We start from the raw sequence: 16,989 nt of genomic DNA, 5'->3' as shown, positions 1-16,989 counted from the left end.
ATCGGGCTCCTTGCATGGAGCCTGCTTTTCCCTTTGCCTGTGTCTCTGCCTCTCTCTCTCTCTGAATAAATAAAAAAATCTTTTTTTTTTTTTTTAAGAGAGAGAACCATGGTTATTTTTATGTTATTTTTCAATCAAGATATTTCTGAGCTGAAGATAGATCATATATATATATTTATTAACAGCAAACATTTGAAAATATTGACTAACTTTGCGTATAATATAGCAAGATGAGAGGTATGAGAGCTTATATTTATTTGAAATTTAAGTAAATCATCACTAAAGGACAACAATCTAATTTCTTTTGAAAAATAAGAAAGAGGGATCCCTCAGTGGCTCAGCGGTTTGGTGCCTGCCTTTGGCCAGGGCATGATCCTGGAGTCCTGGGATCGAGTCCCACGTCAGGTTCCTTGCATGGAGCCTGTTTCTCCCTCTGCCTGTGTCTCTGCCTCTCTTTCTTTCTGTCTCTCATGAATAAACAAAATCTTAAAAAAAAATAAGAAAGAAAAGCTCTTAATTCAGGTAAATAGAGTTGACATAAGAAATAGTTCTTATGTCTGTATTCATTTTTTTCATTTTCAGTGATTATTTCAGTCTATTCATTTTCAGTGTTTATTTATTTCAGTCTACAAATGTGGTAAAGGATTTGTAGAATCAGCTGCTTCTCAGTATCTTCTGATACTTACATGCCAATCACTTCCTATGGGCTTCTGTAAAAATTGTGATTTTTAGGGACAATAGACTTCATGGAACAAAATGAACCTTCTTATAATGCCATGCTTTACTGGCTGGCTATATCTTGTAATGAAATTCTGTTAACTATTTTAGTCAGTGAAACCCCTTTGAAAAGAATATAAAGTAAATAGGTTTCTTACAAACTTATGCTTCATCACATTAAAAAGAATTTGTGGAACTGTTTTCATTTTATTTTGGTTTTGGGTGTTAGAATATTAGTAAGGATGAGCTCAACATAGTTTAGTAAGTATAAAAGTTATATCTATTTTACTTAAATATGATATTTAGGTAAAACGGTATTCACACTTTTAGGAATGTATGATGGGTTCAAGATAAATTGTTAATGACAAAGATTATTTTGAAACATGATAATCTACTTTGAAAAGTATTTTTTGTGAATTATAGAGAAGAAAACATTTAAGCATAAATATAAGTTTATTTTTTCAACCACTAAATTCACAGTCATAGACTAATGAATGTTTACTGTATTCAGGATAGAAAAGGAAAGAAAAAGGAAAGATGCAAAGAAGGAACAAATTAAAAGTGACTTAGAAAATGCTGCCTTTTCTATTTGAGATGTATATTTTTTAGAAAGTTTTTTTTTTCTTTTTAATGGCATAAGGCCATGAGAAAAAAAAATTTATAGTTCTTACTGAAAAAAGCCCTTTTTCTTAGTCATTTAATCACTGAATACTTGTGGCAAATACTTAATGTACCAGGCATTTTTTTCCCCAGATAAATTTTCCCTGAAGGTGTTTTCCATAAAAACTGTGAACACATTTCTCTACAGAAATGAACTTGAAAGCCTGGCTTTGAAAAAAAAAATACTAGTGTTTGTAAGAAACTGGAGAGTACAAAAGACATAAAAGTTATGATCACTGTCTCAGAGAAGATAAAATACTGAGCACAATGCTATCCAGCAAAAATCAGGGTTTTGTTAGTAAGGAATATAGGGAGACTTCACAATAAAGCAGACAACACACAGTCTCTGGCAAGATTGTAATGCTGCTAATTATTTCATATAAGAACAAAAGATTGGGAGTCCGCAACCAGGGTTCTAATTCAACTCTGCTGTTAACTGTCATACCTAATGCAACATAGCTGTGGGCATATATGGACACTGAGAATATGAAAGATCAGTACCAGAAATCTATAATACTGAAAATTTATGTCACTAATGTACCAGGTAGGATTTTTGACGGCTAGGCAAGGGGCCTCTACTAGGGGGCCAACTGTATGAATCCAAATGTGGTGCTAAGGAGGTATTTGAAGGTCATGACTCTAAGAAGGTAACCTACTGTGAATACTAGGAAGCATAGCCAGCATTGTGGAATGATTGTATCAAACCACATCTTTCTCAATGTTTTTTTTTTTTTTTTAAGATTTTATTCATTTATTCGTGAGAGACACACAGAGAGAGGCAGAGGGAGAAGCAGGCTTCATGCAAGGAGCCCGATGTGGGACTCGATCCCAGGACCCCAGGATCACGCTCTGGGCCCAAGGCAAGCGCTAAACCGCTGAGCCATCCAGGCGTCCCCTCAATGTTTTGTGTTTTTTTTTTGTTGTTGTTGTTGTTGTTTTTAAAAAACCTCAGTGGTTTTTAATAGGGGACCCATCTTCCAGCATAGGCAATCTTACTCTTTCACATCTTTGAAATGCTATTCACTATATGATATTAATAAACTGTATGATTACAGTAGATTAAGAACCCCTAATTCTGTAAAGTTCATAGTACATAAAGCTCTCACTACCTATCCTTGGCATCATAAAGTAGCTAAAAATAATCACAATGCTAAATTATGCAAGGCATAATTCAAGAAAATTTTGATTTTTCTTATGATACTAACTTTAGTGTATTTCTTAAAGTGGGAAGTTCTATCAAAAATATTTGATGCCTTCACTTTGCTTGTGCCCTAAGATTTTTCTTAGACTCCTGGAAGGCTAATTCAGCATCCTATGTTACTTTGAAAAAACTGAGGCCTACTTTTCTAGGCCTTCATTTCCTCGTATGTAATGTGAAGGATATTTATCCTAGGAGGTCTTTAAGATCAATTCCGTTTTAGGTATGACATTCTAAAAGCTTTTTAATATTCGAATTTTTAGGAAGTAAAGGATTCTGTAAGTATACTTTTTTAAAAAATTTTATCAGAGAAAGCATGAGCAGGGGGAGGGGCAAAGGGAGAGGGAGAGGGCCCCTCACTGAGTAGGGAGCCCCATACAGGACTAAATCCCAGGACCCTGGGATCATGACCTTAGCTAAAGGCAGAGCCTTAACCAACTGAGCCACCTTGGCATCCCTGAAAGTATATTAACAAAGAAAACGTAATGAAAAAGACCAGTTTTGTTTACTTGAGCTGTGGTTACATTTACTGAGAATTATTTAGCCAGAAATCATTTGGGTAAATGATTGATTCACCAAATGACTAACAGACCTAAAATTGTCAGATCAAATACCTTTATCTGGATTTAAAGTATTCACCTCAGCTATTTTACTACCAGAGGCAAGGACTGGGTTAGAGAAACCGCTCCCGTTCCAGAAAAATATGAGTAAAGTTCCTCCATTCACTTATATAACATTGAGCATTGGAAAAGTATTAGACATCTCAAATATTAATGTGGGATATTGATACTTAGTGGCGAAGGCCTGCAAATCCATGCTGAAATTGCTGCGGCGAAGTCTTGATGATACTAAACTTAAAAATTCAGTAACTTGGCAAATAGATTACTCTGTGAATTGACTTTTGGTGGACTGATATACTTCTTTTACTTATGTACTCTTTACCCCCAAAAGAAATCAGCCTGGAGGTATATAAAATTAAAGAAAATGGAAGCAACAAAGAAAAATAAAGATAAGCCATGATATCAAATTGAAGTAGGAATGAGACTTAAGAATACATTTCATTAAAACCTGAACATGTTGCTGGCAAACCACAGATTGAGCTGTTAGTGAAATATAGTTTCACTATATTTCTATATGAAATAGAATATTTCTATGTCCTAGTTAATTAGACAATTCAGTGGCTATAAGATAAAGTGAAAACAGGCCAATTGCTCATAAGATGTTCAACTATACTTTAGAGTGTCGTTTGTGAAGAATAATAGAAATGTTGAAATACAAAGTTGTATTTAAATTAAATTTCATATAATTTTTGGTTTTCTGAATATAGAAAATATTTTTTAATTATTCATTTGAAGTAAATGCTTTTTTTAAAGTTCTATTTAGTATAAGGTATAAAATACCTGAGAGTTAAAAATTTATTTGCAGGTTTTCTCAAGTATTTTTCCATCCTGTATCTTCACTATATTCAGGAAGAAAACCTCATTACCATTTTCCTTTTCCATGTTACCTAGAGACCACTTCAAACTTTAATCACCTTTCTGGTCTCCATTCACACTTCTCTCCTTCACATGCAGGTAGTTCTTCCTCCTTAAAAAAACAATGTTTTTACCTTCCTTTCCAGCTCTAATTCTTTTTTGTTTTTTTAAGATTTTATTTATTCATGAGAGACACAGAGAGAGAGAGAGAGAGAGAGAGAGAGAGGGAGAGGGAGAGAGAGATTGGCAGAGACACAGGCAGAGGGAGAAGCAGGCTCCATGCAGGGAGCCTGACGTGGGACTCCCATCCGGCGTCTCCAGGATCAGGCCCTGGGCTGACGGCGGCGCTAAACCGCTGAGCCACCTGGGCTGCCCTCCAGCTCTAATTCTAAGCCCTAATTCAGACCATCATTTTTTTTTTTCCATCATTATTTTTTAAAGTGAACAATTCAGACAACTTCTTGTCCCAAACTCTAAACTCTTTTTCAAATTTATTATATACTTGGCATGTGGTCCTTGAATTACCTGCATTAGAATAGCATGAGGTCTGAGTTAAAAGTGCTGGTCCTTTTGGGGAGAAGATTCTCAATTACCTTTAGAGACTGCTATGCCTTGTACAAAGTAGATATCTCAACAAATGTTTAAGTAGTAGAAACTCTTTATAATACATGGCAGTCTTATATTGTACTTTTATAGTGCACTGCGGTGTATGTTATATGGTGTACTTATTAATTATTTTGTTCAGTCTTCTGGAGTAAAACATAAATCTTTTTTCCCTCTCTCTTTGTAGTATGTATAGAAATGAAGGTCTTATTGCTAAAGATTGAAATTAGTAACTCTTGAAAGCAGTATTACAATGGTAAAATAGACCTGATCTTTCACCATGCCCATCATGTTGAACATCTACATTCTTTTTGTCCACGTCTTTCAAATCTTAGTTAAGAAAGATTATTTTCAGGAACCGTTTACTGTCTTAGTCTTAGAAATTAAGAAAAAGGGATGCGTGGGTGGCTCATTGGTTGAGCACCTGCCTTGGCTCAGAGCATGATCCTGGAGCCCTGGGATTGAGTCCTGCGTCAGGTTCCCCACAGGGAGCCTGCTTCTCCCTCGGCCTGTGTCTCTGCCTCTCTCGCTCTCTGTGTCTTTCATGAATAAATCAATAACATCTTTAAAAAAAAAAAAAAGAAACTAAGAAAAAATAATCAGTAATTTTGATACATAATTTCTGATTGACCAAAAGCTTATGGCATACGAATCAGGTAATATAAGTTGTATTTGCTTTTTCTGAGGAAAAGCTTATTGAGAAAACTACCTTTTTTTCCCTTTACAATAATTTTGACTACTCAGTGAATTAAAGCTCTAATTTAAGCTTTAGATTTTCCTAACAGTCCATTTCTTATTTTCTAAAATCCAGGAGTCAGAAGACTGTATATGTAGCACAATATATGCAGTTTTCTTAGCAAGTGTTTATAAATGCCAAGGGCAAAAATGTAAATGATAATGTCAGCATATTTGTCTGGTAAATTTTGGGCACCAACATAATCTATCCTTTTTTTGACACAGGTATATTTTCCTAGCTGAATAAAACATAACTATGTAAAAATTATAACTGGATAAAAAGATAAATTGATAAACCCTTTAAATCTTGGCTAAAGTTGACTTTATTATTAATAAGATACCTTAAAAACTAAATGCAGATTTCTTTACAGACTTCTATTATTAGTCTCTCTTCTACTCCAAGTGTCACAAATGTCACTTTTATATTTTTCAATTTATGTGATGCATGCTGCCTTAGTGCCTAGGAGCATAATAGAAAAATGAAAACCTAAACTAATCAAAAGCTTCCCATACTGGTGAACATAAAATTGTTTTGATGGCTTCCTTCTTAGTGGTTTGTGGCATAAAAATGCAGTTAGTACAATTATTGTTCCTATTGACCTCATTTGAAATATCAGCAAAAAATTTTTACTTTCTACAAAATTTAAAATTATTTTTCACATGAGAAATACTGAAGTGAATTAGTATAGATATTATTTTAAACATATAAATATGGACTATATGCATTACATTTTTTGACAATCCTGCTGTGACATAAGTTGCTTTCATAGTTGCATGAATGCAACAACATAATTGAATGTGCTTTCATGGTTGAACATTGTGATAAGTCATTTACCAAGTATAAAAAAAAATCTTAGTAACATCAATTAAGTACATGTAGTGGTTAAGAGCATGGGTTTTAGAGTGAGACAGTCCTGGGTTCAAAATACAGTTCTGGGGATCCCTGGGTGGCTCAGCGGTTTGGCGCCTGCCTTTGGCCCAGGGCATGATCCTAGAGTCCCAGGATCGAGTCCTGCGTTGGACTCCCGGCATGGAGTCTGCTTCTCCCTCCGCCTGTGTCTCTGCCTCTCTCTCTCTGTCTATCATGAATAATAAATAAATAACTAAATCTTAAAAAAAAACAAAATACAGTTCTGTTCCTTGTTGCCTCTGTACCTCAGGAAATTATTTAACCTTACTGGCTCAGAATTTCCTCAGTTGAAATGTAGGAACAATAAAACCCAGATAGAGCTGTTATGAAGATTAAAGTATATAATATGTTGAAAATGTCTGAAACAAAACACAGTGCTTGAAATGTGGGATATAACTATCATCCATTATGGTAGCAAAAGTAGTATTTGTATTTTTTTTTTGAATGAGATACTCATTCAAAAAATGAATGAGATACTAAGGCCGAGAAATAAGGTAAATATAATAGTATATTTTGATCAACATGTGAGGAATAATAAAAACAAAAGTCAAATTGTATCTATATACTCAGCAGGATTATTCCTATAATGCAGTAGCATTATGCTGGTGTATGTGTTCCTGCTGGGGGTCACACTGGGAAATCTCAAATGTATAATATATACCATGTCCCCTATCATCAGCTTTAGAAATTATCATATGGCCAATTGTTTTATGCCCCCATCTACTTCTACTCTTCCATAATTTGCTGAAGCAAATCTTACACATCTTACTTCATCTGTAAATTTTTCAGTGTGTATGTCTCTCTAGAAGATGAGGACTCTTATTTCTACAAGAATATCATTATCACACTTTAAAATGATCATTTCTGGATATCATCAAGTGTTAGGCATTGTTCACAGTTTCAGATGTTCCTTAATTGTCATAATGATCTGGTTTATCTTTTAAATCAATAAATAAAATGTATTTGATACATCTCTTAAGGCTCCTCTAATCTTCGTACAGTTGTTTGTTTGTTTTTTTTAAGTTCTTGAAATATATTTGTTGAACTGAATACTTTGTAGAATTTCATAAAGACTGGATTTCACCGTGTGGTTTAACATACACTAGTTATCTTACTTCTTCTATAAAGTTATAGTAAATAGGTCCAGACTTAATCAAATCTAGGCTTGATTTATTTGGTGGGGGGCAAGATTAATTTATAGATAATGGAGTGAACCTCCATCAGGAGGTTGATGTCTGTCCAGTTGTCTCTATTTCTGATGATTGCCAGCCACTCAAGTTCAGTGCTTAGCTCCATGAATTCATCAGGTATTACACAATGTTGATATTCTGACTCTTATATTCCTTCTTGATTTATTAGCTATAATATTTCTATAAAGAGAAACTTCCTTCCATTATTTAGATAGCTTCATGATAGGTTGAACTGGTAACATATGAAAACAATCTATAGGGATGTCATCACACAACTACTATTTCCAAATATCTGTCAACTTTATCATCATTATAGTTCAGAAATGGTGATTGATATATCTCTATGTGTTTATAGATACATATGTTTATAAATATATGTTAATAGACATAGATCTCTCTATATGTTTAAACTTGATCATTAAAGTAAGGATACCAAAGATATGCCAAAGGCAATGAACAATTATAAATTTAATTAAAAAATAAAATTCCTAAGGTTTATACTAGCTTTTATAAACTTCAAGATATCTAAATTGACCTAGAATTTTCTGACATGTTGATCACTTTTGTTCACTTTGATTTTAATATATTATTTCTATAAAATGTTAATTAAAAGGGAATGCAGTGGTGTCTTTTGAAAGAAGAGGATGTCATTCCCCGTATCAGGGCAATGGAAGGCCGTAGAGGAAGACCACCAAATCCAGATAGACAGCGAGCAAGAGAAGAATCCAGGATGAGACGTCGGAAGGGTCGACCTCCAAATGTGGGAAGTGCTGAGTTTCTAGATAACACAGATGCCAAATTGCTAAGAAAATTGCAAGCTCAAGGTAAGAAATATATAATATACTGTAATAATCATACTAAAAAAGTCTATCTCTTAACGTTTTTGACTTATGAATGATACAGTTCTCACTTTCTAAAAAATAGATATTTGTGTTAGAACTAAAGTAATAAAATAAGGAATCCCACTGGTAACTGGAGTTCTTTGATTAGGTAAGCTCCTTTCAAGAGCCATACTCATAAACACATCATACCCTGTGTGTTTGGAACTACAAATGTGGGGGATAAGCTTTTAAGGCTTGCACAGAAAGGGAATCAACCAGCACTTGGCACATGCCTTAAGGTTGTGCCAACCTTCTGGAAATTCTCATTTTAACAGCTCCAGATTCCTTGAGGTGGTACAAGGGAATAACTCCAAAATATGTGGATCTGTGGAGTAAATTTTCAGTCAGAGAACTCCAATTACTGGTAAGTAACCCCAGTCTTTTTAGTTTGGGTTCTTCTGTAGTCTGGATATATCACATATATTTTCAAAATGGCCAAGTAATAGATTTAAATCAAAAAGTATTTTAAGATCTCTAGAAAGTGTTATGTATCAAGCATAAAGTGCTCATAATAATCTCAAATGTATTATAACTGAAAACTACAATGTAAATTATCAACATGAAGTTCCCATGCCATGTCTGACTCAGAGAAAACTGACTAAAATATTTCTGTTATGAGTTATTAATTACAAATGTGAATCCTCTTAAGGCTATCTAAATATACATCAATACCTGTGTTGGTATATAAACATATATTTCAATATAAAGGTTTAATAATAAAAACTGACTTAAAAAGCTAGGATTTTTACTTCTCATGGTTTTTTTCTGGAGGAAAAGTTTGGCTTATTTCCCTTTATTGTAAATACCATCATAATTCTTTGTTGCTACTTTGTTTTTATTATAAAACAGACACCCACACAAAAGCTTATAAAACAGAATGCTTTACAATAAAGAGACACTCATTCTCACTCACTATAAAACAAAAGATTCTCATGAGTGGCATCATTATTAACAATATTTTTTGTAAATCTGTTGAGAAACGTGTACGAACACTCCTATATATACACAATATATATATGCACACACATTTTTTTCATTTCAAAAATAAACGTACTTATAGTGTACATCCTGTTCAGCTTACTTTTTTCCATTTAATTTGTGTTGAACATCTTCCTGTATCTGCACTTAAAAATCAACTTTACACATTTAATAGCTGAATAGTAAGTAATGCACTGTGTATAGTTCCACCATATTTCATTTAGTCAGTCTTTTTTGATGACTATTTGAGCTGTTTCCCGGTCTTTGCTATTACAGACAGCCCTGTAGTAAACAGATATTATGCATTTATTCATATGCTTCTATGGGTATGTCTATCTATAGTATAAAATTGCAGAGATAGAATCTTTGAATCAAAGCATATGTGCAAAAAAAATAAAATATTTTAAAAAGCGTATGTGCATTTTCAATTTTGGTAGCTAGCAGGCAAATATGTCTCCAAAAAAGCTTGCACTAGTTCATACTTCAATTAATAGCAGGTAAATTAACTGCCTGGCATATAACTTAATGTCCTATAATTTTTTCTCTGCCTTAGTATGGTAGTGAAATTTTTTTTAGTTCATTTATTCATTTATTTGTTTAAGTGATCTCTATACCCAACATGGGGCTCAGATCAAGACTTTCATGCTCTTCCAACTGAGCCAGCCAGGCACCTTATTTGGGAAATTTATGTTATTTTATTTAGTTTCTGTTAAGACTTTCATCTCCCTTGAATAGTTACTAGTGAAGGTTGAAAAAAAGTTAATGTATTAACAGATATAGCCATAAATGATAAGTTTTTAAATTAATATTGTTGGTAATCCACTCACTCTTTTGATGAATGTACAATAGTGACGAGTATGCATTGTTTACCTAAGATAAGAAATTAACTGATACCCAGAGCATGAGTTTTTCATGTATATCTTGTGTATCTAATAAAATACTATTAATGCCTAGTATCTAAAATAGCAACTTTATATTTGTAAAATTAACTGAATTTTATTTTGACATTATAGGGGCTAATTATTTAACTTTACCCCAATTTTTTTCTCCCTCTAGATTTCAGATTGGTTTGTTTTCTGTTACATTAGCCTCCCTTTTTACGTTGAGTTTGCAAGTTCTGGTATCTTTGACCTGATTATGTATATACGTTTTTCCTCAACAAGTATATAAATATTAAATATTTAACAGAAAATAAATAATACTTACAAACATATATGGTAAAATATGCATGTTTTTCTTGGGAAGAAAGGAATGTGTCACTTTTATCACCCCTTTAACTCCTAAAGGGCTTCTATATTAACAGTTTGGGGGGATTATCTGAAGGGATCCTACAAGTTTCTATTATATTATTATTATCATACTCGGCCTCAATTAAACTAAAAAACTGAACTAAATTTAAAGAAAAATTCAGAACAGAAAAATAAATGCAAACTTTATCCAAACATTATGAAATGAGAGCTCTCTAATTTCTCAAGAGAATAAAGATAAGAATCTAAGAAGGTTTCAATATGAAAAAGACTTTAACCTAATAAATAAACTCACCAATACAATTAATACCTTAAATTTTCTAAGATATCAAATAGTACCTCTCCATTTCATATATCATAGAATCTGAGATGCCACAGTCATTTCAATGCACCACTATTTAAAGATGCACTACTAAGAAAGAAAAGTACTGCCAATTTTCAGGCACATTCTGATTTTAGATTATGTTTTAAAATGCATCTCAGAATCAAAGAAATGTGGTATATGTAAAATATCCCTAAACCTGTGTGTAAACTACTTCAAAAATAAAATTTTATCTTTGAAACTTAAATAGGTAATTTCATAATCCATAAATATTTTTCAAATGGATATTTCAAAGATTTTAATTTACTTATTCATGAGAGACAGAGAGAGAGAGAGAGGCAGAGACATAGGCAGAGTGAGAAGCAGGCTCCATGCGGGGAGCCCGATGTGGGACTCGATCCTGGGACTCCAGGATCAGGCCCTGGGCCAAAGGCAGGCGCTAAACCACTGAGCCACCCAGGGATTCCCTCAAATTGATATTCCAAAAGTTGTAACAGATAATCTATTCAGCAACCATAAGCTAAATAAATGAGAAGCTATTGGAAGCATTTTATTTCTCAGAGCCTGAGTGAATTCTCTAGATCTTCTAACTCATTCTCCTTCCTCCATAGTGCTTCTAACTTTTAAAAACACTTTCCAACTACTCATAAAATTTAAGCTATTTGAATATTTTTAAAGATTTAGAGAGAGAGTGAGCGAGAGAGAGCACATAAGTAGGGCAGAGGGAAAGGGAGAAGCAGACTCCTCTGCTGAGCCGGGATCCCAATGTAGGGCTCAATCCCAGGACCCTGGGATCATGTCCTGAGCCAAATGCAGACGCTTAACAGACTGAGCCACCCAGGCATCCTGCTATGTGAATTTTTAATGATAAGAATTTTATCTTCCTTGCTAAAGTAAAAAGATACGGGTTGAACTTTTAAATGATTTTCTGTCCTAAGGGTTTAAAAATGAAAAATACTGTGTAGTTGTGTGGGGCTTGAAGTTGGTCAATACATTCATACACATATACAAACCTAAATATAGCATTTATTTATTGTAAGCCAGACTTCTATTTGAGAGCATCAGTTTTGCTTGGAACAAAAGATCATACCTACGCCACATTTAGAGGAAAATATTCTTTTTAACACTTGACACATCTTTACATTTTAAGGTAGACTTAGGTCTTTATAGCAGAGTTCAGTGAAAGCTTTCAGTTCTTAAATGTTAGAAAAATAGTCATCTGGTACTATCATAGGTGAGAACAGTATTCTTCAGGTAGATTATTATTGGAGTTTGTTGATTCTGCAGCCTACTTTATAGATTTTTATTTCCCAGGGTATTTAGTGAACAAAAGAAGATCTTTTTTATGTGGTTCAGAAATTTTTGATGATGCTTATAATTTAGTATTGAAAATTATTGGACGATTAAAGATATATTTCAGCATTATCTTCCATTTTATCTTTCATCAACAATTCCAGTTTACTAGATCAAATTAGATTTTTTACATCCCATCTCCTTTTTTAAAATACTTGTTGGTAGAAAATCAGCCATAGTAACCAAGGTCACTTCAGCTGTTACAAAGACACAGGTCTAGATTCTTGTCTAAAATCTCAAGGCATTCAATTTTTCTTAGAAGTTCTTAGGACCATACAAACTGTGAAGTCAGAAGGACCTGGGTTTGTATCTTGGCTTTACTATTTAACCTTTGTGAGCCTTAGTTATTTCATCTGTAAATTGGGGATAATGTTGCCTATCTCATAAGATTGTTAGGAAGATTAAACAAGTTCATATGATTCAATAAATGATGGAAATTATTAGTAAAGCTCAAGTAACTCAGGTGTCAGCCAATCATATTCATTATTGAATATAATATAAAGATTTCTTGAAACTCATCTACAAAGTTTAATGTCTAATGTAAGATGGTATTTTATGAAAAAATATTATGATATACTACTTTTATAGTTAAAAGTATTCTGACCAAGTTTGCCAGTAGAAGAAAGCATGACATTACATGCTTTCTCTATCAGTTACCCACTGCCACAGTAATGCTGGGAAACAGCCAACCACAAAACTTCAGTGATGTACAACACCAAGCATTAATTGTTGTACAGATGGAAGCAGCTGGAGGGAAATTAGGCAGCTCTGCTGATCTTGGCTGGGCTTGTTCACATATGTGAAGTCAACTGATTCCACATGTCCCGACCTTCAGCTGCCTAGCCCAAACATGTTGTTATAGTAAATGGCAAGGTACAAGAGTAAAAATTGAGTACAAGTATATATTTTAAAACTTCTATGTGCATCACAACATCCAGTGCTAACATCCTACTGGCCAAGAAAGATCACATGGCTGAACTCAGCGTCAAGGAACAAGAAAAAGTCTTTCACCTCTTCATAAGAGGAATTGCAAAGTCACACTGCAAATGATATGGATGGAGGGAAGAATGAATAGTTGGAACCATTTTAATTATGTCAGCCTATCACAGTTTCATATATTTGTCTTTAAACATTATGAAGACTAGGTTGTCTTTGAAATTCACTGACATTCTGTACTCTTTTTTTTTTTTTTTTTTTTTTTTTTTTTTTTTTGGAGATTTAGGCCCTCCTTTATAAATGAAAATGTCACTGGATTCAGAAATTTTACCATTTATATAGCTGATTGAGATACAGTTTTAGAGGCTTTGTATTTGTACTATTTGGGGTTCTTTCTCCTTTTTATATATTCTGTTATCTTTTAAGACTGAAGCTAAATCACTACTTTTGCATAGTAAGAGCTATTTTCCTACAATGTGGGAATTACATGAAATGTGAAAAAATATATATATACTTAGATTGGCCTCTATGAAGAGGATTAAAAGTATCATTTCTGTGTAGTTCTGTATATGGGATCATACTTGGTGAAATAATTTGGCAGATTCTAGGGGAAATTAACATGAAGTTTCCTGAGACACCATTCTCCCAGTTGGTATCTAACCTTAGGCAATTTTCTTAAAAATTATGTCCTTCATGATACCAGTTTCACAGTTATTGTTTTTAGGTTAGCAATCATGTAAAGTTGTTAATATTCCTTGAAATTTTATGTTTTTCAGAAATAGCCAGGCAAGCAGCACAAATAAAGCTTTTGAGAAAACTTCAAAAGCAGGAACAGGCTCGGGTTGCCAAAGAAGCTAAAAAACAACAAGGTGGGTGACTTAAATGAAAACATACACAGGAAGAGTAAGTATTGGGGAATTCATAAGAAGCTTCTCCTCTTCATTCCCTTGCTGATGATATCTGTGCTTTGGTTTTTCACCATAGCAATAATGGCTGCTGAAGAGAAGAGAAAGCAAAAAGAACAAATAAAGATTATGAAACAACAGGTACGTTTATGTGTTGGAACTGATTTTTATAACACAAATGTTATGTTGGGGGTTCTATTAGTATATGTATATATATATACATTTTCTTTTTCTTTTTTTTATATTTTCATTTTGATTTCTGTTGTGTATCTTAGAAAGTTGTCCTCTTGCATTAGTTAAAATTCACTTCATCTTTTTTTAAAGATTTTATTCATTTGAGAGAGCAAGTTTGTGTGTACATGCATGAGCGGTGGGGGTTAGGGTAGGGAGCAAGCTCGATCCCATGATCCTGGGATCATCAATGATGTTAGCTGAAGGCAGATGCTTAACTGACTGAGCCACCCAGGTGCCCCTAAAATTCACCTCATTTTTTAACCAAGTCTTCTACTTCCAAGTTTTTAGAGATTACCACAAAGTAAATCTCAGTATTTTTCATATTCTGATACTTTGAATATAAGTTGACATCGTGAACAGCTTTCCAATTTTTCAAAGTAGAGTATCAGTAAATGAAGGCTATTGCTTAAATGTTCATATTTTAGTAAGAAAAGCATGTTGTTGTAAAACAATAAAATATGAATAAAAAGTTAAACTCATGTTATACACAATAAGATTTGTCCCCACTGCTTCTGAATGCTTAAGAATTACTACTGCCAAAAAAAAAAAAAAAAAAAACCCACAAAAAACAAGAGAGCACTATTTCGGCATATCTAGTATTCTATCTTATGTCTACTATATCTCTTATCTATGTAGTTTTCAAAATTAAGTATAGATAAATGAAATGATTTTAAAATTTTTACAGGTAAAGCATTACATGACAAGATATTTAGGTTTATTTAAGATCAGAATGTGTGAACTACTCTGTCATCTCCATATATTCACATAACCATTAAAGCAGAAAGGAAATGAAACTACCACTTGTTTAAATATTTCAGCAGCAAGTAGTTATTCTTGAGTATGAAACAAATTAAATTGTGTTGTTATATAAATAACTGCTATATAAATGGGTTGGGCTGGATGTGATGTGTGTATCTCCAAGGTTCCTCCTGTATTGGCTAAGGCAGTGGGATGATGGAGAGTGGATGTGGAATGGGGAGCCAGAACTTAGTCTGTAGTCAGTGAGCCAAGGGTTGATTATGGGCTCTGCTGCTTAATATTTTTGTGACCTTAGATGAGCTGTTTTCTCTTTCTCTTTCTTTTATTTTCATCTCTATTTTCTCCTTGGTAAAAGAAAATAACTGCATCAGTTAATGGTTAAATTGATTAAAATGTCTACCACAATGCCTGGCACAAAAGAAAAGCTCACTTTTTAAAAGATAGAAAACAACAAAGAAGGGGCACCTGGGTGGGTCGGTCAGTTAAGCGCTCAGGTCACTATCCCAGGGTCCTGGGATGGAGTCCTTCTGTGGGGCTCTCTGCTCAGCAGGGAGCCTGCTTCTCCCTCTCCCTCTGCCTGCTGCTCTGCCTGCTTGTGCTTTCTCTGTCTCAAATAAATAAATAAAATCTAAAAATAATTAATTAAAATTTAAAAATAAAACACCAAACTGTACGGTATATTCCTTTACTGTAATTCAATGTAGTTGATTGTAAACTTGAACTCTTTCCTTATTTTGTTGATTGTGACTGCTAAAGACGCTATAAGTTTGACTTAAAAATATGTAGTCTCATGAATACATTTTTTAAAATACTATATTTACTGCATATTACATATATATGTTAAAATAGTTTCTATTTCATTTAAGTGAAATACTGTTTTTTTTTTATAGCCTATCCTATTTCCTGATGGCTAGAGACCCATCAAATCCCATCAGCACTCTAACTTCAGCTTTGTGATCCTAAACTCTTGAAGTGGCTACACCCTAAGCCTAGGGTGTAGGCTTACTTTACCCTGCCTACCAAAAAAACATTGGGGTCTCAAGATTCTAGCAACATTAATACAAATGAACTGATATTTAGATATTCATCAGGATATTTGTCTGAGGCTAGTCTCATAATGACTTCTTCCTTGTTGCCAACAAAGAGAATCAAAGTCTAGCATAGGTTTACTCACACAGTTATACAATGCCTATTTTAAAGTCAGCATTAGATCTGGGATAGAATAGTAGCATGTGCTTCTCATCCTCTGGATTATTTTTTCCATCTAGTAGCCCAAAATATCACTGTATAGTCCTCTAATCAATTTTCTGGAGACCTGCAGAAGCATTATTATGAAGGAAAAGGAACAGAAGCAATGGAATCTGACCAGGTCTTCTCTGTATTTAGTATTTGACCTTAGGCAAAATATTTACCCTCTAGGAACTTCAATTTTCTTTTAGGTTAAAAAAAAAAAAAAAAGATAACTTCAACTCCTATGTTGTTTTTTATCTAATGATCAATAAGATATTTTATGTAAAGTGCCCAGTTCAGTGCTTGGGTACTCAATATTCTAAGGTGACCCAGTATTATAATTTATAAATAAGGCTTATCTCTATTAATACTGATGACAGCACTATCAGATATATGTACACATATATGAATCGCTTGGACATCTAATATAAAGTTCTGACTGAGTATACATAAGCCTAAGATCCCATACCTATCTCTGTCCTGAAGAGAATAATGAATGACTTTTACTGACTTGAGAACATACCACCTTATAACCTTATGATTAACAAAAGCAGAAAAATTAATTCACAAGTATGCTTCACATAGGTCTCAAGTTCTAATCTAAATAAATATATCAAGGTAGAGCCTTCTCTAAGATTTGGAAATGAAATAAAAAA

General features: G+C 33.5%; 1 protein-coding gene across 29 annotated transcripts in view; it reads left to right on the top strand.

The window, feature by feature from the left end:
- The window catches only part of BAZ2B (bromodomain adjacent to zinc finger domain 2B), a 293,071-nt gene that overhangs the window by 207,644 nt on the left and 68,438 nt on the right, over window positions 1-16,989 (top strand). For all 29 annotated transcript variants that reach the window (XM_049106145.1, XM_025471102.3, XM_025471100.3 and 26 more), the window contains 3 exons: window positions 8,102-8,312; window positions 13,982-14,074; window positions 14,190-14,251. In XM_049106145.1, coding sequence (XP_048962102.1) covers window positions 8,102-8,312; window positions 13,982-14,074; window positions 14,190-14,251 — 366 coding nt within the window. The remainder of the gene's footprint in view (window positions 1-8,101; window positions 8,313-13,981; window positions 14,075-14,189; window positions 14,252-16,989) is intronic.

This window comes from Canis lupus, chromosome 36, assembly GCF_003254725.2.
Source record: "Canis lupus dingo isolate Sandy chromosome 36, ASM325472v2, whole genome shotgun sequence".
NCBI classification, from domain to species: Eukaryota; Metazoa; Chordata; class Mammalia; order Carnivora; family Canidae; genus Canis; species Canis lupus.
This window is presented reverse-complemented; position numbering and strand designations above follow the sequence as displayed.